This window comes from Sitophilus oryzae, unplaced genomic scaffold, assembly GCF_002938485.1.
Source record: "Sitophilus oryzae breed Bouriz unplaced genomic scaffold, Soryzae_2.0 scaffold_476_pilon_pilon, whole genome shotgun sequence".
Lineage (NCBI taxonomy): Eukaryota > Metazoa > Arthropoda > Insecta > Coleoptera > Curculionidae > Sitophilus > Sitophilus oryzae.
The window spans coordinates 832-27,744 of NW_022147058.1; the positions used below are offsets into that span (position 1 = coordinate 832).

A 26,913-nucleotide genomic window follows, 5' to 3' on the forward strand; every position below is an offset into this window, starting at 1 on the left:
GCTTGAATAATAAATTATAATACAAATTAAACCTGAATATATCAACTTTTTATCTCAGCAAAGATTTAGGTTTTTATTTTTATTTTTAGAATTTTCACAAATTATACTTCCTAACACTTTTAGGATAATTATATAATAAATTATTTTTCGTACAGTCGCTATTTAAACCTGTGTATTTATATATGCCGGTTGTTTACGATATTCTCCGATGGGGGCAGCACCGACGGAAAATGCACCAAGCCTATAGAATATCTAACAAAAATATGAGGCACCTATACATTTAAACTACAAGTGAATATTAAGTGTGTCAAAAGTCTCCAATATAATCATTGTAGTTTCCCAAAGATATCGAATGCAATACTTACTCTGAATCTGATAAGGTAGTAATAACTTTTATTCTTCGAGAACTTCTTCTAACGCTTTGTTGAGAGTCTTCAAGTAAACTCATCTGGAAATAACGAAAATAATAATTACAAACTTTTTTTTAAATCAATTAATGTGTTATTATGTAAATGTTTAACATCTTCGTAAATTACCAAGTCTATAAAATCTGCTTCCTTAAACTTATACAGGGGTATCAAAAATTGCTGGTCTATTTTAAATATTTATTTTACATAAAAACTTCGTTATTTCAAATGCAACACTGTATTTTATAAAACAAGTTGAAGCATATTTAAATTCTCTTTTAAACTATATTAGGGTTTCCTACACCTATCTGGTTTAGATTTTGAATAAAAAGCGATTTTTTAATAAAATGGCAATCAAGATGGCTTTCAAGATGGCTGGTGTCGCCATGGCAATTTTCTAGTGACAGTAGCTATTTTCAAAATCGACATTCGTTTATGGATTTTATTTAAATTTATAACAATTTATTTTTATTTAATTTACCTACAATAGTTCAATAAATAAGTATTTATTATTTTCTCAAGAAAAATGAAGCAGTATCTGCTGGCAGAAGGAATGGATATGTAACTAGTGATTTTATTTTGTGAGGAAAATTGATATTGGCCTGAAGGGTTTATGCTCAAAGATATCCAAATAGGAATTGTCTTGATAAGCGTTCCTTTGATAAACTACCTTTTCTATTTCGCAGAGCTGATAGTGTGATATATGAAAAACCTATTAGGCAGAAACCTGTCGTTGGAAGTTGTAGCATTTTTTATTTCTTTTAATAAAATTGAATTTAAAAATCTATTTTTATTTAAATTTCTTAGTATTGGCGCCATCTATTTGCTAGATGCCAAAGATACCAAACTCCATTTGTTACAGCTCACTTGTCTCGATATTTAATTTTTATTAGCGCATCTATTCGCTAGATGTCAAACTTCATTTATTACAGTTCACTTATCTTGTTTATTAGCGCCATCTATTCGCTATATACCAAACTTCCTTAATTGCATTTCACTTGTCCGAATCTCACTTCGCTGTGGATTGCGCGATTTTCTGTTCTAATGATTTCGATCATATGGTATCACTTTTTTCTCTCTCATTTTGTCTGTGGTGAAAAGGTTTTGAGTTTCGGTTCTGAAACTGAGAAGAGGGTCTTTTTTTTCTGAAAATTTGGATCTGAAGAAAACGCGTGTTTCGGCGTCCGACAAATTTTTCAGTGAAAAGCACTCTGAATCCACTTTTCGATTTCCATTGCATGGGTATCCGATTTGGAAATTTGAAAACCTTGTAAAGTATGCAATCCAGAGTATAGATCGCATTTGTTTGGTTTCTTCTTGGAATGATCACCGTAAGTTTATCCGCCATTTTATATAGCCCTATCTAACTAAATTCTATTTCAGTTATTTCCGTTTTTTATTTCGTTTATTTGAGTATTTAATTACTGGTTTGGATCGGCATATGGTTTGAATATATTTATGTAAAGCTGATTTTCAGACCGTAAGTTGTTTTTTTTTATTGAGTATCTGTCCTGAGAACTATTTTTTTATTTATAGAGTAACTACCACATGGTACTCAAGTAGTAATTACCACATGGTATGCAGTAATAATGCAGTAATTATTGTATGTTTCACCCACTTTCATTTTGTATGGACCTATGCAGACCTTAAGACAGTGTTCTTGACATTACAATCGTTCTTTTGGCTGATATCGAAGACTTCTCCTGCCATAGTCATCTGCATCCACTTCTGTTAGTCTGGAGAATACCTACCTACCTGTTTACATCATGAGAAACTATATACAGATAAGTCTTAAGTTTGATACACAAGGTACGCTTTTATTTTATAATTTTGAGACAACAGATTTAATAACCTGGTAAATTATCACTATTTATCCCACATATTGTAGTCAAAATTATTTTTATTTAACGTTATAAGTTATAATTTGATTCGTACAGTACACTCTTACTTAGCTATGATATTTTATATGAAAATTATTAACACGTATTCATTTTAAAGGTTTTTGTACACGACATGTTTCGAAATATCATCGTATTGAGACATAGATAAATTTCATCTGTTTTTATATTAAGTAGCTTACTTAGTTCAAAGAATACAGTTACTAAATTCGAATCTATTTAAAATAACTTGCGGTTTTATTGGGATCACTGTGACTAATTGATGATACTTGTGTTCGTTTTCAATAAATGTTTAATGTTGGATAGTTATTTCTGACTTTTATTCCTGATAAACATAATAGACCCTTAATGCTGTTGATTACTTTATTTTAGCTATGTTGTGATATCGTATTTTTCTTTTTGGTTTCTTACTTTACCACTCTCATAAACAAAGTAAGTGGCGCCCTTTTCACTGTCTTTGACCATACCTATTTGAATTCTTAACATCAATATTAAAATCTCTGCAGCCTATATATTATCATTTTTTTTATTTTTTAACAACATTAGAAAGTCACTGTGAGTCAGAAGCTTTACCTACGAACCCAACTTTCCTCTAACCCTGAGCAACGGACTTTTTTTTTCATTCTATTTGGGTAACGACAGAAAAATCGTCACAAAGTGAAAAAAATGAATTTACCATAATTGGCTCTTTTATAGAAAATTCTATACAGGGTGGCCCATCGAAAACGTTCCGCAAGGCATAACGGCCAGGGCAATTTTTTTTTCAAAAACACGTCAATTTTGTTTGTGAGGGGGACAATTTTTGCCCCAAAAATGATTGCAAAATCTTCAACCCTCTAAGCGGAGGTGTCATCCCCTAATTTTTTTTCAAATGGGAAGGGGGGTCAAGTGGTACCGCAATGAAAAGGGCTTTCTATTCTCTATACTTTCCCGCTTCGTTTTTGAAAATCGGTCAAGTCGTTGAGAAAATATGAAGGATTGAAATTTGAAAACTTTATTAAACATTTATCAGAGTAACTAATAAGGATAAATTCCTTCGACCAATTTGCTGTCTTTTTTTAATATTTCTAGATGTTTAAGCATTTTTTCACTTTCCACAAGGTTGAACGATCAGGTTAGGTAGTGTACTTTCTTTTTGAACGGTGTAGTTAATCGGCACAACTGTCGGTACTGGGCTGGGGCCTTATCATAGACAAACAAATAAAAAGAGACTGACAAATCTCATGGTAAAGAGTGGGACCGCGTTCCCGTAGCGCAACTCAGAATAACAATTTTGAAACCAATTAGCAGGACCATGGCAGGACGTACGTCTTTATGGCTATCTTTCTTTATTATGTGTGCTTTATATGAAAGAGAAAGAGATAGGTATAAAACGTATCGTAAGACATTATCGCACATTCTGGCTGGCGGAAAATATAAATTAGCCATTATTAGTAGTATTCTTTCATTCTGAAACTGAAAATTTTCACTTAAACTGATTTAATCCCTATACCACGTAAAGGGAACGTGATGTAGGGAATAAATCAGTTTAAGTGAAAATTTGCAGTTTCTTTTAGAACGAAAGAATACTACTATTATAAGGGAAATTATAAAAAAAGCAAAAATTGTACTGTTTTATAAACATATTTATTTATACATAAAAATAAATAAACTTTTTATAATATAATAACAACAGTGTTTATTCCACCCACCTACCAATTTTAACTGCAGAAGAACTGACTGTTGCATGGAAACGATCGGCCAATTTTTTAAAAAAATCTCATTTTCGAAAAAAAACTGCCTAATTGCAATAACAAAGTGAATATCCAAGCAAAGAAGACTTTACGAGAATCATGATCCTGAACCATTTTCAAGTCCAGTTTTAATCCTAAACAAAATAAATAAATTAAATTTAATAAAAACTAAAATAGGTATATTAATAAAGTTTCTGGTTACTATAAACCAGCTATAAACTACCTACCCAAAAAATGAAAAAAATTAATTGTATTAATTTGTTATGTTAAGAGAGGTTCGAAATATTTTTGACACTACTACTTCTACTTTTTTATTAGTAAGATGATGAATATAACTACTTACTTTTATTTTGTCGGGTGACTTTAACATATCTATCAGAGAAAGGGGGCACCAATACATATAGAAAATAGATGATACTGGCTCCTGCAGCAAATAAAATAACAAATAGTATAACCTAAAATTATAAGTAACAAAATATAAATACCTATATGGAACAAAGGAATTTGTTCCCTATCCATATTCATAAGTCAATAAAATGGAGAGTTTAGAAAAAAAGGTAAATCACCAAAAGAAAAATTAACACGACAAATTGTCATGATGTTGTCATCTTGCACAGTCATCTTGGTTGTCATGATGACGAAAACGAAAGGCGATTGTTCTAATTTCTATTTAGAAATTACGTTTTATATGGCTGCTTCTTTCTCTCTTGTTATGTTAGAATGAGATAGTGGGCGCAATAGACGCATTGCGCAGATCAACATAAATAGAACGAAATTTTGCGTTCTGAGTTGTGCTACGGGAACATGACGGGAACGTTGTCCCTCTCTTTGCCATTTAATTTGCTAGTCTCTTTTTATTTGTTTGTCTATGGGCCTTATTCTGTAAGTATTTTACCGATCGATTCGGTAGAATTTGTTCGGTTGTGACGACATATTCGATTCGGTAGCACATAAAGCTAGTCCGTAGCTCCGAACCGAACGGAAACCCTACCGAATCCTCGGTTCTCTTACCGAAAGCTCTAATTGTCTTGGTAACTAATAATAATTAATTATTCTATTCAACAATTCATTTTTCTGTCAGGGCTTTGACAGTTTCGAAAAAGGGCTAGAAATTGCGTGTTATTCTATGGTGTTATTGCAAAGGTTTTATTTACGATACACTCGAAATTATCATTTAAATAGTAGTAATGATAGCTGTAAAGTGTTGAATAAAGTGAAAATTTGTAATATTTGTCAGGAATATGGATATAATCAGTGCGCAGATGTTGGTTAACGGGCTAAAAAGAGTACCAAACATATACTTTCGTTTTATTAACATGTTGTATTTTATTACATTTATATTGTGATTATTTATTAGGGGCTTTTTTAATTTAGAATGAATACAATTAAGTTTTAACACAAGTTTTAATATAACTGTTACTAAAGAAAAAATGAACTATTAATCATATACGCAGAGAATGAAGCCACAAAATCCTTATCATCATAAAAAAGTATATTTTACGTTTCTGTACACTATGTATATTTTAAAAGTATATTTGTTTATCAGATTTACATCTTCATTGTATTTGCAATGGCAGTTGCTGCATTCGCAACTGCTTGGCTTTTCTATTTCTATATTGCCAAAGAAGATTCAACAGCGAGTATTCTCCTTTTTTTCTGCAAAATTTTCATGTACTTATATAAAGCGAAGCGAAACTTCTCTCTACTGCACAGTCACACGGGTTCCCTTCGGTGCCTAAAAGAATATTTAATATTACTTACTCCTTCTGGAAAAAAGATCTTATTTACCTGTAAATCTGTCATCATCACTTATCCTCAAACCTTTAGAAAAAGTTGAACAGAAGCGTTATAAAAAGGTAAATTTGAACATATACAAAATTTGAAAGCGTCACTGTCACTATCACGCCCTACTGTCATGCTCTAATCATGATTGTTTTTCGGTTGCTTCGAAACCCAACCGAACGGTTACCGAAAAGCGATACAGAATCACGATGCGCGCTACTGAACGTAACATTCGGCAGCTCTATCGTTCGGTAGCGAACCGAATCGAATTTTCGGATCCGAAACCGAAAAACATACAGAATAGGGCCCCTGAGGACAACCCCAAGGTTTTTCACGAGATGCACACACAAAACCCTCAGAAATTGAACGTGTGGGCTGCTATTTTTAGAAATTCTATTGTGGGTCCTTTTGTTCTTCCTGGAAATCTAACAGGTGATATGTACTTGGATTTACTGGAAAATACCATCGACCCAGCCCTAAGTGACATCATAGAGAACAATCCTGGATACGTTGAAGCGGAACTAATATTTCAACAAGACGGTGCACCTCCACATTACTCTCAAAATGTGCGTAATTATATTTAAACAATACCTTTCCCGGTCGGTCGATAGGACGAAGGGGTGCAATTGAGGACCTCCCCGGTCACCCGACTTGACTCCTTTAGTTTTTTCTATGGAGACACTTAAAAAGTAAAGTGTATAGCACTCCACCCGCCTCATTAGAAGACCTGCAAAGACGAATTATTGATGTTTGGATAGTGAAGTGACCCCGCAAGTTCTTCAGAATGTTCTAGAACGGGTTGAAAATAATTTGTATTACTGTATGGAGGTTGACGGGCAACATTTTCAGCATTTGCTTCATTAATAAGGTAAGTTTTTTTTTAATTAATTCAATTTATGCGTTTTTTTTTGCAAAAAGTACTTTTCAAATTTCAATCCATATTTTCAAAATGACTCGACCGATTTTTAAAAACGAAGCGGGGAAATATAGAGAATAGAAAGCCCTTTTCATTGCGACGCCACTTAACCCCCCTTCCCCTTTGAAAAAATTTGGGGGATGACACCCCCGCTTAGAGGGTTGAAAATTTTGCAATCATTTTTGATGCAAAAGTTGTCCCCCTCACAAACAAAATTGACGTGTTTTTGGATTTTTTGAAAAAAAAATACCCTGGCCGTTATGCCTTGCGGAACGTTTTCGATGGGCCACCCTGTATTCTACAAGTCATCGTAATATAAATCAAGGAACTACTTCTTCATTTTTTCTTGATAACATAATAAATACTTATTAAACTATTGTAGGTAAATTAAATAAAAGTAAACTATTATAAATTTATATAAAGTCCATAAACTAATGTCGATTTTCAAACTAAATTACTACTGTCACAGCTACTGTCACTAGAAAATTGCCATGGCGACACCAGCGATTTCATTGAAAAGTCGCTTTTTATTCAAAATCTGAGCCAGATAGGTATTGGAAACCCTAATATAGTTTGAAAGAGCATTTAAATCTGCTTCGACTTATTTTAAAAAATACATAGTGTTGCATTTGAAATAACAAAGTTTTTATGCAAAATGAATATTTAAAATAGACCAGCAATTTTTGATACCTCGGTATATATTTAAGGAAGCAACAAAATTTTTTAGTAAAATTTATTTTCTTTGTCTTTACACATCAATTAATTCTGAAAGGTAATGTACAGGGTGTTGACAATTTTTTTATTATAGCATGTATATTTAAATATCTTTAAATATCTCAAAAACCAAAGCTTGTAGACATATTAAACCCTTATAATAAATGCTTTATTTTATACTCTAGAAATCAAAAATAAAATAAATAATTCCGGGTGTTCCATAAGAAAAAATATAACTTTGGATGGATCTTAGTTCTGACATACACCCTGTACATATCAAAATAATTTTAAATAATGCACATTGTCTTCCCACATATACCCGTAAAATATTTTGTTTCTACATCTTTCCGTTTTTGTATAATTAACCGAGGCGAATGAGGTGCGCCACCCTGTATAATTCGGACCACCCTGTATATTGCTTTATAAATAACAGATGATGAATAAGTTATTTTAACTGCTTTTAATCACTAACTTGTTAAAAACAAAATTCTAGTTAGTACAACTGATATACCGGGTGCGTCTCGAAAGTGGCCCACACCTATATTTTTTTTATTTTTTCAGATAAAAAAAACGAGATTTGGTATGTTAGTATGACATAAATTAGGATTGATTGACGTATTCAATTGTTTTTGGTCTCTTCCTCTTTCACCGAAAACGACTACAACTTTTGATTTTTAAATGGCACCCTCGGTATATTTCTACTTTATTCGATAGAAAATGACACTCTGAATAGAATGACATATCATATGTTAACTTTTGACATTTTTGTTTAAAAAAAATCGTATTTTAAATTTCAATCTACAGTACCATGACTGTGTTAAAAACACTAATTTTTAATCAAGGAGCCTTGAAAAAATATATTTGGTCGCCTAATGTTTTTCGTGTTTTGTGCTGGTCGGTTAAAAGATGTCCAAATCGTATTTTTAATCATATCTCAATTTTTTCAAATGGAACAAGTGAGGCTCATTAGCATATTTGGAAAAAAACATTTTTTTACGAATAATTTGGTACCACACACTTGGTATTTCGAGTCAAATTTTCGTTATGAACCGCATGTTACAATTTCAATTAAGCCATATGCGAAAATGTCAAAAGTTGACATATGTGTCATTTTCTATCAAATAAAGTAGAAATATACCGACGAGGTGCCATTTAAAAATCAAAAGTTACAGTCATTTCCGGTGAAACAGAACGTGACCAAAAACAATTGAACACGTCAATAAATCCTAATTTATGTCATATACTAACATACCAAATCTCGTATTTTTCTCCGAAAAAAATAAAAAAGTTATTAGGTTGAGCCACTCTTTAGACGCACCCGGTATATATAGATTAAAATCAGTTAAAGAAACTATTAAAGAAGACAAAAGAGCAGTTAATATATTGTTAAGTGTACATCTTGCGGCATCATCAATAATCAGTTTTAATGAATTTGGTGATAAAAAAAAGTTTAAAGGATTTTGAACAATAATTGTTATCAAATTTATTTGTTATCAGTTTTTGATCAATTGAACAAATTTTGAACTTACCTCAGGTTCTGACGCTTCTATAATGGTGTGTAGAGTTTGATCTGACGAATCCGAGAAGCTTTCTACATCTACATCTTCTACTACCGTTCTTTCTCTATTTTTTTTCCTCTTTACTTGTGGTGTTTTCTCAAACTTAGTACTGTTAACTGACAAAAAATATACATATAAAAATTATATAGAAACAATAATAATGGTAATAGTGGTTCAAGAATTTTGGCAACTGTACGTTTATGGTCAAAATTCTCACAGAAAAAATCCGTAAGACCAATTAAAATTGCTGTAAACTTACAAACATAAAAATATGCAGAATGTGGGTAATACAAGAACTGGAAATATTGCAAAGCTTAGATACTGTCATGAAATTTCAGGAGAAAGAACATGGGGTAATATATTTTTTTTTAAATTTGAAAAGAATTCTGGGTATAGACTACTAGAAAAAGAAATGACAAAAAATGCTTAACATTTCAGGGAAGAAAAAAAAAAGAAAAAAAAATCAAAGAACAAATAAAAAAAATATTTAAAATCTAAATACCAACTATTCATAAACGCTTTAGTTTTTTTAACAGATATGTATGTCTATTATAAACCGTTGACGTTCTGTTAAAATGGCATTATATAATGTCACACTTCAAATTAACAATTACTTAATGAGGTAAAACCAAAAAGCTTTCTGTGTGAATGTTTTTAGTTTGTTTTTAAGTTTTACTTATGTTATGTTTATTAAAATCAAAGAAGCGATATAGTGATGGGCAAAACTGTTATTTTTAGATAACAGTTGAAACTGTTATAGTTATTTATAAAAAACAGCTTAAAATAACAGCTTAAAAATAACAGGTTTCTTTATTTTATTGCTAAATATCTGAAAGAATATGAGGCGGTCACCGCCAGGCGTATTAACGCAGTTGCAACAATGACGTGCTCGGTGGTAGTATTTCCAGGGCAAATACGTTTAAATAAAATATACGACGGCCTCCCCATAAGAGCAATGAGAGGATTTACGTCCCAGTATTGAAGGAGGACAGAAAATCGAGTCGAATGTTCAAGACATAGGTTCATCCTTGTTTAGTGAAACCTCCTACAAACCAAGGATAGACTTATGTAGGAAATGCATTGAAATTCTATAGCCATCCTTCAATATCGGGACAGGAATTTAAGCGGTACCCTCCGTATACTTTATTTTAAACGTATTTATTCCAGGGTGTCATAACATTTCTAAATATCGACTGTTATCTAAAATACCTCTCTAAAAACGGGGGTTGTTTACAAATAAGCGCTGTTTACAAATTGCGATATAAAAAAGCCAAAATGCCGCCACTCGTCTATATCTATAAATTCCGATCTACCTACGCCCTACCCCTCGATCCGCGTAGATTCTGAATTGCGTAGCAGTGTACAGGGTGCATCTCACTCGACGGGCGAGAAGCTCTTCGTTATGATTTTACCATTTGCGGTCAAAAAATAGCAATATAAGAAAATGTGTAGTATATTCTTCATAAGTAAACCAACTACACACTAGAGTTCGAATTAATTTTACACTTAAACTAGCATGTACAGTTTGACAAATATAGGAAGAGACTTGGGGATAGCACCGGTCGCGCACACGATAGAGAGAGAACGCATTCGGCGGAAGAGAGATGCAGTTACGCTACGAAAAATCTGATTGAAGCAAATTTGTGGGATGTCCACTGCGCATCGGGGGGCGTCTCTTATTTTATATTTCTCACGTCTCTAGCTATACTTGTTAAGTTGTACCCGCGACTTCGTTCGCATCGAATTATTAATTTGTAATGGTGATGATAAAGCAAAGCAAGAATTTCCATTAACATACAAACTGGATAAAATTTTCTCACATTTGCCAAAAATATGCTTTAAACGTCGAGCAGTTTAAGCAGAATCGTGGTTAATCAATTACTCAACTTTTTGGAACACCCTGTATTATTTTTTAAAAAATTTCAAAATATGTAAAAAAACAAAATAAATTATGCGTGTCCAATCGTTTTCCCGAAAGACTAACCGTTTTTTAAATAATAAATATTGTAATATTTGAGGGGCGTTTTCACCCTCTTGGAATTTGAGATTCGAGAAACCCCTCCTTATCGCACCTCTACACCCCACAGTCAATCCGTTTACCAAAAATCAGCTTTAAACGTCAAGCAGTTTAAGCAGAATAGTGATTACTCAGTGGTCATATTTTATGAAACACCCTGTATATATTTTGTAAAAATCTCAAAATATGTAAAACAACAAAATAAAATATACGTGTTTAAGAGTTTTTTCGAAAAACTCACCAGTTTTTAAATAAAAAATATTCTAATATTTGAGGGTGGTTTCACCCCCTTAGAATTTGAGTTTCGAAAAATCCCTTCTTATCGCACCTCTACACCCTAAAGTCAATCCGTTTTCCAAAAATCAGCTTTTTACGTCAAGGGCTTTAAGCAGGATCGTGATTAATCAATGACCAGATTTTTCAAAACACCCTGTATACATTTTTAAAAAATCTTAAAATATTATTCTGAAAATTTTTCAGAATAAATAAATACTTAAATATTGAAACTTAATAACAAAGTATTGAAACATACAGCGCCATAATATCTCGACCTCCGCCCGTTATGCTCGTAACAGGTTGAAAAACAATATGTATCTAAAACAACTGATGCGTTATTCTCCAACCTGTTTCAAACCTCCGATTATCTCGAACGCCGTTCTGTTATGCTCGTAACAGGTAAAAAAACAACATAGCTAAAACAACTGATGCGTTATTCTCCAACCCGTTGCGAGCCTCCATCGACAATCGACCGATGCAGCAGCGCTCCTTTCCCACTCCTGTTATCTCGACAGCCAGGCGTTATGCCCGCAACTGTTTCAAAAAAGCTGCTTCTTTTATATCCTATTATTTTTTGCTGTTGTCAGCCCAACACGACGCGCCGCGCCGTAGCGCATACCCCACTCCGTTGTCCGTTGTATCTCGCCGCCTGTATCGATGGTTGTCGAAATAATAGGTTTTCCATCCATACTAGTTGTTTTTTGGAATTGCTTCGAGCAGCATCGAATTTCGTGGCGGTGCAGAGCGCCGACTTCGTTTCACGAACACTCGATCTCTGCCTGTCGTTATTTTATATCTGTTATTTTTTAAAAGCAGTAACGGTTGCGTTATGTTATTTCTAAATAATTGTTATAAAATAACAGATAGTTAAATAACAACCCATCACTAAAGCGATATACTAAGGGCTGGCATAGGTTAGTCTTGGGTCGAGATTTCCGTATGTAAGAAGAGTACAATGCGTTTATAATGTACTGAACAAAGAAAGAACAGTAAACACGTTGCCAAACGTATGAAATGAATCGAGAAACTGTGCACATTGCTAAGAGACGTGGAAGGGGATATAGCAGATTTGTCGCAGTTGACCGGTCGACCCAATCAGTACCTCTGTCAGTACTTAAAGTCCACACCTCCAAAAAAAAACTTTAAGTTCTAGGGAAAGGTGTATATCATGCGTTCAGCCTCACGATTTAATTACGTCTCGTGATACTTTATTGGTTTATTTATTAACGAGTCGTTGTAATTTTCCCTATAGCTTTAAAAGTGCAAGCTAGAAACACTTGCATTTTTGGTAAAAACAAGTGGAATTGAGTTGGTTTTCGACAGTGGTCGGGCTATTAGAACACTGAATTGAAAAATCGATATCTCGAAATCTATTAGAAATAATTGATTGTAGTTTTTTCAAAACCTTTATTAATATTTCTGCTAAATTTTCTTCGTAGACAGTAAGTTAAAATCTTTATCAATAAAAAATTACACGACTGCTGAAAATTGCTATGCTATAAAAGTAAATAGATGGGTTGTTTGCAATTTTTGAATGGAAAAAAACAACGTTATCGATTTTTTCTTATGTAAACATATTGTAAAAGATCCTCTCTTCAAAATAAAAAAAAAGTTTCATTATCTAAAGTGTTTCTTGTGTTATGGCGTGTTATGTGTTAAAAAGTTGAGTTTTTAAATTATTGCGATTACTGACGTTTCCTCGTTATAAAAAAAATGATACCTTAAAGATATCCTTATAATTCCATTTCAGATGCTCAAAAACATTTCTAATGATTTTATCTAGTTATCTTTTCGAAAAAAAGTCTTTTGAGAATAAGCGGCATGCGATCGTGATTTTACTTTACTTGATAAGGAAAGTAGAGGTGTGTAGTTCGAGAACGAACTAGTTCCAATGAACTATTCCGACCCCGGAATGAAAGGAACTAGTTCCTGGTTTCTCAAAGAACTAGTTCCTCAGGACCTATTCCAGGATCGAGACTGACCGATATAGAATGATATGCGACGGATCGGCTAGCGCGCGTAGCCCGATTGTAGGCAGGAGTGGAGAGTGCCAGCGGCACGTTATCGGATCCGGACCTAGAGGAACTAAACTAAATAAAGGACTTGTTTACGTACGTACGAATCGGGCCAGCGCAATCGATGCTAGGCAGGAGTGGGGAGTGCCAGTCATATGCCGTATGTTATCGGATCCGGACCTAAAGGAACTAGAGGAACTAAATAAAAGACTAGTTTACGTATGGATCAGCCAGCGCGATTGATGCTGCAGGCGTGGGGAGTATCAGCCGTATGTTATCGGATCCGGACATAGAGGAACTATTAAAAGACTAGTTCACGGGAATCTATTCAGTCGGCAGATCCGAGATATAATACAAGGCGACGACGATGGATTCGGCCTTGTCTATTGCCACAGCCGGCGCGGCGTAATTACCACAGAAAATTGTCGTGGATACTGTTTTTAATGTTTAGTTTGTTTTTTAAATATTTTATGGGAATGTTTCACTTTAGGTCCCTAAAATTAAGAAATATCTTATAAAACGAAGTAGATATTCTGAATTTTTAGTGAGGAAAAATGCAATTTTTCGTAAAATTTTTGTAATATTTGCTCTAATTGATATGTGATATAGTTTTTTAAACTCTGATTTGAGTTTCTTTTTTATATTTTTTATCTGCAATAAAACTTACCTATAAGGAAAATTAAAATAACTTTCGTTGCACATCATAATACGACCACCAGCAAATTCCATAAGACGACGCATGGTGTCATTAATGACGTGCAACGAAAGTTCTTCCAATTTCCCTAAGGAAATTAAAATAACTTTCGTTGCACATCATAATACGACCACCAGCAAACTCCATAAGACGACGCATGGTGTCATTGATGACGTGCAACGAAAGTTGTTCCAATTTCCCTATAAATGTTTTTAACATACACAATTACACGTCTCGTTATATCTCCGTACATTATAAAAATTATACAGATCATACTGTGAATAGTTCTGGCTGACAACGAAACGCATTAGCAAGCAAGGGGGATGTCAATGTTAGTCGGGAACTATTGTGAACTAAAGACCTAGTTCAAGGAACTATTCCTCTGGAGGAACTAGAACTAAGGAACTAGTTCCTCCCCAGGAACTAGAAAGCCCACCTCTAAAGGAAAGGCGTACTGGCAACGCCGCAACAGCACTCCGTCGCATTTCTCTCACTCCGACTTAGTAAGATCCCTATGCGATTTACTTCCACACATGTAAATACCGACCCAAGAATAACAGTTGCCAGCACGGTATTTTAATAAACATAAGTAAAAATTAAAAACAAACTAAAAATGATCATATACCGAAAATTTAAAGCTTTTTGGTTTTATCTCATTAATTGTTATCAGGTAGTAACTTAGTTTGAAGCTTTGGTTTAAAGTATGACTTCATATAATGTCAGTTTAACAGAACGCCAACACTCATAGATAAAGGAAATAAATTTAGATTGGAAAGCCCGTCAAAATATATAATAGCGGTTGCTAAGAACAATCGCAAACAAAAACAGAAATAATTTTCTCTTGTCAAAGTCAGAATCTTCAAAAATTATAAAATCTTCGAAAATGTAAACCGCCCTCAGAGAAAAAATACCGAAAAGTGTTTAAAGCGTCCATTTTCAAAGTAATTATTGCTGTCTTGTGAGTTTAATTTAAATTTTATTTACTCAAAACCGTAATAATTGTGAAAAGGTGGCATTAAAAACTTAAAAAACTGTGCTGTAAACTGCAAAAACCATCGTGGATCGTGGTATAACGTCGGTTTCCAATATTTTATAATTATTTCATACATGTCCTTATATAAAATAAAGTTTCTTGTATGCAACACACTGTATTTTATTTATAAAATGAGAAGAAAATAATAATAAATTTGAATAAATAATATTTGGCGACATAATTCCGGAAAGAGCCGAACCGCTCCGAAATTATCAAAAGCTTTGGGTCGCGACCGTTGCAAAAATAGCGCCAAATATTATTTACATTGTCCTCTCTGATTGTCCTTATGAACACTTTCCAATCTAAACTTGTTTCATTTATTATTGCCAACACTTTATTATAGACGCAGACGCAAATAGACGTATCTGCTAAAAAACTAAAGTTTTCTTGAATAGTCTTCAAATATTTTTTTATTTGGCCAAATACCCAGAATTCCTTGCAAGAAATTAACACGCCTCGAAAGTATAGACATTACTCTGTAGTAAATAATGTTCTAATCTAAACTTTATTTTTACACCTGTGGCTTTTAAATTTCTCAAGATTACTAAAATAAACCTTTATTAGTAAGTATAAAGTTATTTTTACCTGTTACAGCTTTCTTTGTCCTCAGATCTATTTTTTTCTTTCTCTGCAACCCATTCTGTTTACTTAGCAAAATATTTGAATTTTCTGACGAGGATTCATTACCATTCTGAGCACGATTAGTTCTAAAAACTCCCCCATTTGTAACTCGTTGATTTTTCGCCTTTCTTGGCACTGGGAAAATTGAACTACTACTTTTATTTATCATATCAACCGCTTTAGAAAAATTTGGATTTCTTTTGTTAGTAGTTAGCTTTATAGTAGTTAATGATTCCTTTGAACTATTGCGTGTGATTGGGTATGATTCATCTGAACTAGAATCAACTCTCTTATTTTTGGCTTTTCTTAGGACTGGAGAACTTGAGCTACTGCTGTCATATATCATATCAAACGCTTTATTAATCTTTCGCCTTCTTTTGTTAGTAGTTACTTGTGTAGGTTTAGTAACTGTGGATGATTCACTTGAATTACTGTGGTTGGTTGTAGGTAACTCATTTGAACTAAGATCCACCTCTTGATTTTTGGCCTTGCCCATCTCCTGAGAACGTGAACTACTACTGTAGTATATCATATCAACCGCTTTATTTATCTTTCGCCTTCTTTTGTTACTAGTTACTTCTGTAGGTTTAGTAACTGTGGATGATTCACTTGACTTACTGTGGTTGGTTGTAGGTAACTTATTTGAACTAAGATCGACATGTTGATTTTTGGCCTTACCCTCCTCCTGAGAACTTGAACTAGTACTGTCACTTATTAAATCGCCCTTTTTGGTAATCTCTCGCCGTCTTTTGCTGGTAGTTAGTTTTGTAGTTTTATTAACTGTGGATGATTCATTTGAACTTTTGTTAGTGATTGTAGGTGAATCAATTCCCTGATTTGTGGGCTCTCTTAGATCAGGGGAACTTGAAATACTACTATCATTTCTCGTTTCAAGTGCTCTCGTATTTTTTCTTTGTTTTCCTTTGTTGGAACTTAGTTCTGTAGATTTACTAACTGTGGGTGATTTATTTGAACTCTTGCTGGTGATTGTAGGTGACTTTTCTGAATCAACTCCCTGATTTGTGGGCTCTCTTAGAACGGGGGAACTTGAACTACTACTATCATGTCTCGTTTCAAGTTCTCTCGTACTTTTTGACTTTCGTTTGTTGGAACTTAGTTCTGTAGATTTACTAACTGTGGGTAAATCATTTGAAATGATATTTGAATCATATATTATACAATCGACCAGTGGAATTACCATCTCATTTCTAAAACTAGGTTGTTTTTCTGCACAAGTTATATCATTAAGTTCATTAAATTCCGTGGGGGTTTCTTCCGATATGGTTGCTAAAGTTGTGTTTGTGGTGGTAATGCCTCTAGGTTGACTTTCTGCATACGTTATATTATGAAGTACATTAGAATCTATAGAAGTTTCTTCCGATACAGTTGCTAAAGTTGTGTTTGTGGTGGTGATGCCTCTAAGTTTGTTAATGAATTTATAAATGTTATTTTTTGAAGTCTTGTCCAAATCCTCCTGTAAAAAATGAATAGAATAAGAAAATTTTAGAGTATTTGTGAATTTTGGGTTACCTTTTTATGTAACAGGTCAGCTTGGTCTATTAATTCTCTTACTACAACCATATCTGCAGAGTCTATACTTAAATTGCACAACAGTCTTGATAGGTATGGTACAGCAACTTCATCAGGATTTAGATTGATATGGTTTAGAATTATAGGCACCAGTTCTTTGTGGACCAAATTTACAGACTAACAAACAAAATAATAAAAAGTCATAAAATATACAGAATATGCCTTTTTAAACAATTTTAATAGATATAGCAAAAGAAAGAATACACCAACGAAATTTGGCATCTTAAATTTTTAAACCAGTAACCTTATATTTTGTATTGTATTTACTAAAAGTGGCTAGTAACAAGTAACTCCGTCATTTTTCGAAAAAAAACATATTATAGCCAAAGAGGTTAGAAGAGAAAGAGGTAACAAATGCTCTATTTTATAATGCGCGAAGGCTGCCTGTTTTTCCGATCTGGGTTCCTTTGGTGGGGGTCACGCCAGGAGCGGATTTAGAAATTTTTAAGTGAATAATGATATACATCTAATATATAAAATTCTCGTGTCACAGTTTTTATTATATTTAAGTCACTTCAAAAATGTTGATATAATTTATTTAAAAAACTATTTTACATTTCATTTAAGTTCAAAATCAGTTAGTAATATACCAAATATTACAAATTGTAATATTATCTGTTATTTTTAAACCTACGATTATAATTTACAATCGTATAGGTTTAAAAATAACGGAGTAATTAGGAAATAATCTCAAAAAAGAACTTGTAATTCGTTTTTCTCAAAACTGTTTTGTGACTTAAGATAGTTTGCTTCTGGGGTACAAATAGGTCAAATATAACTTTGGCGTTAGTTTTTGCTTTAAAATAGATTAATAATGACATAATAAAATTTACGACGTTATAAAAAATAAAAAACTTTTTCAAATACAATTTTTTCGAAATTCGGCCAAGAAACCAATTTTTTAGCCACTTATTACTTTAAATGTCAAATTTGACAGATACCCGAGAGCAACAGGCTAAATTTTCTTATGTCATTTTTAATATACTAAATCAAAGCCGATAAATAAAAAAGTTCCATATGATATAAAAACCCTTTTTTAACAAGAAATTACCAGCTCAATTAAAATTTCGTGGATTAAATTTTTGAAAATTTTTTTTAAATATAATTTCATACTATTTTCGCTATCTCGATCTCGATCAGACACTAGAAAAAAGTGAAGCGACCTTAAAACTCGAAGACGAGATTTCGATACCAAAACTGTTTCAAAACTATTTCAACACTCCATGGAAACGTAGTAATTGTTAAATACAAATATACTTACATCTGATCCATCTTGAGTTATGGTAGCTAAAAACCTGACGACGTTGTCAATATCGACTTCAACCAGAGGACTAGACTTCGGAGCACTTGCTATGGTTGTGATAACTGGTACTATACACTTAGCTATAATGCCCCGGGCTTCCTTAATTCTTTCCACAAACACACTGATAATTGTACCCAATTTTTGTTGTAGTATACGTTCTAAACAAAAATTTTATATTAAAATCTCATAATAATGTCTATAATTTTGTGGCGGATTCATTACTGAAAAATCTGAATATATAGAGTTGTTCACCACATACGACACGGAGTATTGTAGCTAAACGATTAGATTTTTACAAATTGTAAGTTTTGGGTTCGTTGAAGGACTATTAGAGCTACAATTTAAAAATAATTTTACCAGATACAAAGTGTCCCAAATAAGTAAAAAATATTATAGTTGTATTTTTTTAAATGGAACACCCTGTATATTATCCTTTTTTTAGATTCTAAGATTGAAATAAAGGTAATTTTGATTAATGTTTATCACACTTAAACCTTACCGTTTTTGAAATATTTTCAATTTTGTGAAATTGCAGTAAAAATTTAATACTTTATTTCTCCAAAGGCATCAAAGTTTTTAAGACTAAATATTTACTGAAGATTATTTATTGATCAGATATTGTGTTGCAATAATAAAAATTATACTATCTTATACAGGGTGTTTCAAAACAAATGCGAAAAACTTTAGGGGGTGATTCCTTGTTCAAAATAAAGGGTAGTTTGCTTTATAAACGTTGGGTCAAAAGTCAACCATTAGGGAGATATCGCGGTACAAAGATGGCGGAAAAATAATGTTTTTATTTTTTATCTTGAAAACGAAAAAAGATAGACTATTGAAATTTTATGGAAGCATTACTGTTATGAAAACACACTTTCTGGTAATTTTTTCACTTTTTTAAAATGAGTGGAAGGGGTTGAAATAAACTACCCCTATCATTCTTGTTAACGAAATTTTAAGAAAAATCTTAATTCTGCATCTGATTCTCGTAAAATATACAGGGCGTTCCATTTAGATTAAATAAGTTATTGTCATTTAAAGCTAGTAATTATTAAATATAAATTTTTAGACACTCTGTATATTGTTTATTATTGCAATACAATATCTGATCAATAAATAAACTTCGGTAAATATTTAGTATTAAAAACTTTGATAGCTTTGGAGAAATGAAGCGTTAACATTTACTACAATTTCATAAGTTTGCAAATATTTCAAAAACGGCAAGGTTTAAGTGTAATAAACCTTAATCAAATTTACCTTTATTTAAAAAAATACAACTACATATAATATTTTTTACTTATTTGGACACTCTATATCTTGTAAAAATATTTTTAAACTGTAGCTCTGATAGTCCTTCAATGAACTCAAAATTTACAATTGGTAAAAATCTAATCGTTTAGCTAAAATACTCCGTGTCGTATGTGGTGAACAACCCTGTATATGTCACAAAAAAGAGCATTAGATAAAAACTTTTATTACGTGAAATATATTTAGGTTATCTCAATATATTTTTACTTATACAGAAACTTATACATCTTACTGAAACAATAAAAAAGCATCTCAAGAGTTATATCTCTCCCTGTTATACGTAAAAAATATCTATTTAAAACATATAACAAAAGTATTTACAAACATTTCAACAAATTATAATATAATTATTATTAATCACTTTTTCCAGATTTTTCAGTTATTAATTCCAAGACTATATTTTACAAAAAAAAACACAAAAAAATAAGCAGAACTACACAAAATTAACTTGAGGTAAGTACCAGATTTTATGTTAATTGTCTTTCTATCCCCTTCAGGTGCAGCTTTCGATACTCCTTAAAAAGCAAAACAATTTTATATTTATTGTGGCAATATTTAAACGATATTCATCCTTGTATGTAATCAATAAACAATAATTGTTTATTATGCTTCTTAAATAGGCCATTCACAAAGGAACATATTAGAGCAAGATGCTTAACATGTTGACCAACCAACACATTCACTAGGAACGTGTTGACGACAACTCCGTTCGAGAACATGTTGCTCAACATGTTCGCTAGTGAGTTGCCTACTTTAGAAACAAAAAACGAAAAAGTACGATATCATCTCTATAGTAAATAAAGCAGAAAAGCAGAGTCAGTAGTATGTGGAGCTAAGACAATGTTTTATTTATTTGTTTTAAGCACGGTACAAACTTAGATCTTATAAACTTTTGTGTAGCCCATTCATCATAGCTATTTTTCAAAGTAGTATTTTAAAGCATTTTTAAAAAAGAAGTTATATGATTTAATTTTTGTTTAAAATTTATATAAGAAGTATATTGAAATAATATGACAAATATTTTCAAAATAATAAATACACGTATTAGTTATATCTTGATTAAAAAATTTTAATGGTCTATATTTTTAGTAATTGTTGTTAACGCAGCGAAAAAACGCTCCAAGTTAGCATTCACGTCTAATATCGTTCTGCGCATGCTCAGTAGCGTATTCATAGAGAAGGATAGGTTTATACGATAATCTTGTTCTAGAAAGAAATAAATGGAAAAATGCATGTGAAAGTCCCGTAAACAAAATCATGTATAATATACATATGGCATCCACGAAGTTTATAAGATCTAAGTATTAAAAGTGTTTTTGACCAAGTAGATTCCATCATTCATCAAACAAGCTTGCTTAATCAAAATACTTTTCGATCTACTTGTGTATTATTCCATATACCTGCAATGTATTAGAATTAAAGCCGAGCCAGAGACAACTAGATAACCGGTCCAGGTATATTTCACATAAGTTCACATAGTAAACCGCCGTTTGTTTAAAATCGCCCAAATCATTGTTATTGTAAATTCAAGCCTATGTATATTATTTAAAAAATATAAATATAAATAAAACTGATTTTCAACGATATATCATGTTCATAAAACTAAACCTTCTGGTTTCTTCAGTAGAGCCATTTAAAAGATAATAATTCTGTATTAGTACGAGAGCTAGCAACGTCGGAAAACAAGTATTTTAAGTCTGGCTCTTTGATACATCTTTTACTATACTCTCTAGAACAGCATGCGACCCGTCCGGCTGCCGGTAAACGTTGCGTTTCCTACTGCGCATTGAAAGAATATCCTATATTTTTATTAGTCCTTTAAATTCTAATATTGAATATAAATCGAACATGTCTCAATAGCGCAGTGCGTAGAGTTTCCGACCACGAACCGATAATATTTGTTTGTTTTTTTTTGAATCACCAGAATTATTTAATACTTTACTATCAGAATATAAACGAAAATAAAATAAAAAAGTCTTTGCCCTGACCCGGATTCGAACTCTGAATCATCGGTTCGTGGTCGGCAACTCTACGCACTGCGCTATGGAGACATGTTCGATTTATATTCAATACTAGAATTTATAGGACTAAATTAATAAAAAATATAGGATCTTCTTCCAATGAGCAGTAGTGAACGCAACGGGTATCGGCAGCCAGACGGGCCGCATGCTGTTCCAGAGAGCATAGTAAAAGATATATCAAAGAGCCAGACGTCTTAAAATACTTTCTCGAAAACGTCGCTAGCTCTTAGACTATATGTAGTTGTTTTGTTTTAAACAACACCGTTACCATGACAAATATTCAAACTTTATAAGTATCAATTAGACTTTACTTGTTAAATTTCTAAAATTGTCATGGTAATGAAATTTTTGAAATGAGACTATAATAGAATTATTAATTTTTAAAGAGCTCTACTTAATAAACCGGAAGGCTTAGGTATAGAAATATGATATATCCTTGAAACACCCTATAAATGTTTAGCACAAGTTTGCACGAAATAAACAACACAGCCAATCCAAAGTTTGTACACGAGAGTATACTCTCGTTGGCGCTCTCGTATCTGGCATCTTGAGGTCTCTTGTATCGGCATGTTTCGGACTCGGGCCGCCATCGTAGATATTTCAGTACTAGGGTTGCTAAAAATGTTATTGTTTGTAAAAAAACGGCCTCTTTAAACTTACGCTTTTTCCAATGAGGCTCCCTGTGGACAACCCTCTTTTGTTTTTATTGCAAACAATAACAACATTTCTAGGAACCCTAGTACCGAAATACCTACGATATGGCAACCTTTATATACAGGGTACTCCGAACTAAAATAAATAAAGACAATGGCGCAATAGTCCGAAATCCTTTTATTTTCAATACTGAATCATTGTCTACCACATTCGAAAAAATTAAATTAACTAATAATACTTGCCTGTTGCTGGATTGTACCATTTCAAAATTAATCTCGTCATAACAGTAGGTGTCACATAAAATCCGTTAAGTATTAGTTTGGAATACGCCATAACAGCGGCGTCCCGTAATTCCTCCATCTATAATAGAAAATATTTATGTAATATATACATAATATTACATCATATTTCACTATATCAGCATTACATAGTACATTTGCAAGATTTGGGTTACCAAAGTGTATTGTGTCCGATAATGCCAGAAATTTTACAAGTTCTGAATTTAAAATATTTTTAGAAAAATATAATATTGAACATATTACAATAGCACCATTTTTTCCTCAGTCGAAGCTGCGGAAAATGCAGTTAAAACTATAAAAAATTGTTTAAAAAATTCTCTGAATAAACCTAATAAAATAGACATAAATATAGCATTACAGAATTTTTTATTTGATTTTAGAAATGCTCCGCATTCTACAACAGGTATTTCTCCTGCAATGCTCATGTTTGGTCGCGATTTAAGAACAAGATTTTCGGTATTAAACCCTGATCTGAACAACAGTTCAAATGAAAACGTTCAAAATCGAGTTCTTAACAAGCAAAAAATTCAAATAAAGAATTTTGGAGGTATTTTAAAAAATTAATTTCAGCTTGGCGACGAAGTTTTAGTAAAAGATTATAGGCAAGTAAATAAGGTTTCTTGGATACCAGGTACTATTCTAAAAATAATCGGTAAATGTACATACATAGTTTACATTCCTGAGATCAATAAAAAATGGAAACGACATACAAATCAAAAAAAAATCAAATCAAATAAGAAAAACAAAAATTCAAAGGGGTATTGTTGATTCTGAAGTTTCTATACAAAATAGCGATAATAATGATGCAATTCAAATAGAAAAAAATCAGGAGGGAGAGATTAGTAATAATTCTGAAAATAGTGATTTACCCAATGTTAATATACCTTTTGATGTACCTTCTACATCTACAGGGAGGCCTAAAAGATGTACAAAACCTCCAGATAGATTAGTTTTACAATCCTTAATTTCTTAGTATGTTAATTTATAGTGTAAGAAATTATTGTTTATTATTATCACATAATAATTATTTGATTAATGTTTATAATATATTTTTTGTGTAAGATGCAAATTAAATTGTTAATTAATGTTTACTTTTTGAAAGTGTTAAAGAATTTTTTTATTTATAACATTTTAAATTGTTAAAGATTGTTCTTAAAAATTGTTCAGATGTAACATTAATTAGTAGGGGAGAATGTAATATATTATACATATTATTACATCATGTTTGTAGGTACAAAGAATTAAAAAAATGTTGATTTTATCCTAGTTCTGCGATATATAAAATATTATTTATATATTAAGACGCAGTTTCATTGTAGAGTTTATACTGGCTATTTTAAGCATTATTAAAATATACAGGGTGTTTCAAAATAGATGCGAAAAACTTTAGAGGGTGATTCCTTGTTCAAAATAAAGGGTAGTTTGCTTTATAAACGTTGGGTCAAAAGTCAACCATTAGGGAGATATCGCGGTACAAAGATGGCGGAAAAATAATGTTTTTATTTTTTTATCTTGAAAACGAAAAGAGATAGACTAATGAAATTTTATGGAAGCATTACTGTTATGAAAACACACTTACAGGTAATTTTTTACTTTTTAAAATGAGTGGAAGGGATTGAAATAAACTACCCCTATCATTCTTGTTAACGAAATTTAAAGAAAAATCTTAATTCTGCATCTGATTCTAGTTTAAAATATACAGGGCCTCCATTTTTTTGATTAAATAAGTTATTGTCATTTAAAGTAAAGTAATTACATGTCAGGAAATAAAACATTTTTAGATTAAGAATCTATGATAATAACGATAGTAATAATCATCTAGATTAACGTATTGTTAGTAGAGTAATGTCAAATAAAATAATATTAAACACATCCAAAAAGTAACAGCGGATACTAGAGTTTGTTTAAAAAATTTTACCTCTTGTGTTTTTGATAAAACTCACCGATTGAAATTAATAAATGAAATGTAAAGCATTACATGTCAGGACAAAAAACATTTTTAGATTAAGAATCTAGTGATAATAACGATAATAATAATCATCTAGATAATAACGTATTGCAGTAGAGTAATGTCAAATAAAATAATATTAGGAACATCCTAAAAAGTAACAGCGGCCAACTAGATTTTTTCCTAAAAAATTACACAGCCCACTAGATTCTTTATCAGAAAATGTTTTTGTCCTGACATGTAATGCTTTACATTTTATTTTTTAATTTCAAATCGGTGAGTTTTATCAAAAAATACAAGAGATAAAAAAGTTTCTAAACAAACTAAACTATCCAAATTAATTTTTTTGCATGTATTTGATAAGATTTTTCTTTAAATTTCGTTAACAAGAATGATAGGGGTAGTTTATTTCAACCCCTTCCACTCATTTTAAAAAAGTGAAAAAATTACCAGAAAGTGTGTTTTCATAACAGTAATGCTTCCATAAAATTTTATTAGTCTACCTCTTTTCGTTTTCAATAAAAAATAAAAACATTATTTTTCCGCCATCTTTGTACTGCAATATCTCCCTAATGGTTGGGTTAAAACCAACGTTTATGAAGCAAACTACCCTTTATTTTGAACAAGGAATCACCCCCTGAAGTTTTTCGCATTTGTTTTGAAACACCCTGTATATAAGGTTTGCTTTCCACTCAACCACCGAGTATTTCACAATTTACATTCAATACTAAATGAGTAAGACAGATATATAACTTTAATCAATCCCGCTTGGCCATAAATGTTTTCGATTGTACTGTACTGGGTGTCCCATTAAGAATAGCTCTCGGCTGTATCTGGGAAAGTATTAGCCGTAAAGCCTGCGGAAAAAAATATTTATAACTAAAGGGGCTATGAGAAATTGCTGGAAATTATTTTCAAGTTTGTAAAACGGCCGTTAGGTGGCGCAACTGCTATGGAAAATAAGAAAATAGATTTTTTACAGAATTTTGCCTAGATAATGGGTACTATAAATAATAGCTTTATAATCTTCAGTAAATTTTGGATTTTTTTTGTTAGAACCATTTTCCCCTATCTGCTAAAATAAAGTGGTGGGGGAAGGTTATATCTATCTTTATTTAAATGTTAATAACTCCGGACTGGATGATCAGAATCCAACAAACGAGGGCTCGTTTAAAAGAGCGTTTCTTACTCTATATTATGCCATAAAAATAATAATAAGGTTTTGAACGTAGACGCTAGGGGGCGCTTTTTTACAATTTAACAAACATAGCGCGTTTTTTCAAAAAATTAAATACGATAGTATGTTAATATTTTGATAGTCTTAGCAGCGCTTTTTTATCTTTTAAATGCTTTTTCAAAATGCCTTTATTATTTGAAGTAGTTGAAGTTGTTGGCATTTTGAAAAAGCAATCAAAAGATCAAAAACGCTGCTAAGACTATCAAAATGTGGATCTAATAAGAATTTGACGTTTATACTATTACGTCAAAAACAACTTTTTTCCAAAGCCTACCATGACTTCACTGAATCATCGTTTCTTGTTCACTATTATTAATATCTTAATTATTAGATATTAATACATCTGATATTATGATATTCTGGTATATTGTCGATTTTAAAATAAAATAACTATTTTTATCTTATTTTTAGGTTAGAATGGGCATAATCAACAGGGCTACGTGTTGTAAAAATAAGGTAATTAAGCGCTTATTTTTTTGTATTTATTATAATTTTGCTAATATCTTCGGTTTGAAAGAAGATATCAGGATGCGGTTTTCGCTGACTTTTTAAGCTTTTACTACTCTTTGCTATCAGCTAAAATTACATATACTATTGCATTTAATTTTTTTGAAAAAACGCGCAATGTTCGTTAAATTGTAAGACAATGCCCCCTAGCGTCTACGTTCAAAAGCTTATTATTATTGTTTATATGGTACAATATAGAGTAAGAAACGCTCTTTTAAACGAGCCCTCGCTCGTTGGATTCCGATCATCCAGTCCAGAGTTATTAATATTCAAATAAAAACAGATCTAACCTTCCCCCACCACTTTATTTTGGTAGATAGGGGAAAATGGCTCTAACAAAAAATATTCAAAATTTACTGAAGATTATGAAGCTGTTACTTATAG

General features: G+C 31.9%; 1 protein-coding gene across 2 annotated transcripts in view; it reads right to left on the minus strand.

Moving 5' to 3' along the window:
- Window positions 1-365: 365 nt before the first annotated feature.
- LOC115886220 (condensin complex subunit 3) overlaps window positions 366-26,913 on the minus strand; it is a gene marked incomplete at its 3' end in the record, with an annotated part of 49,230 nt that continues 22,682 nt past the window's right edge. The window contains 7 exon segments of one of the 2 annotated variants that reach the window (XM_030905305.1): window positions 366-448; window positions 8,980-9,125; window positions 15,630-17,139; window positions 17,196-17,372; window positions 18,517-18,716; window positions 20,325-20,378; window positions 22,781-22,898. In XM_030905305.1, the coding sequence (XP_030761165.1) occupies window positions 366-448; window positions 8,980-9,125; window positions 15,630-17,139; window positions 17,196-17,372; window positions 18,517-18,716; window positions 20,325-20,378; window positions 22,781-22,898 (2,288 nt within the window). 2 annotated transcript variants of the gene reach the window in all.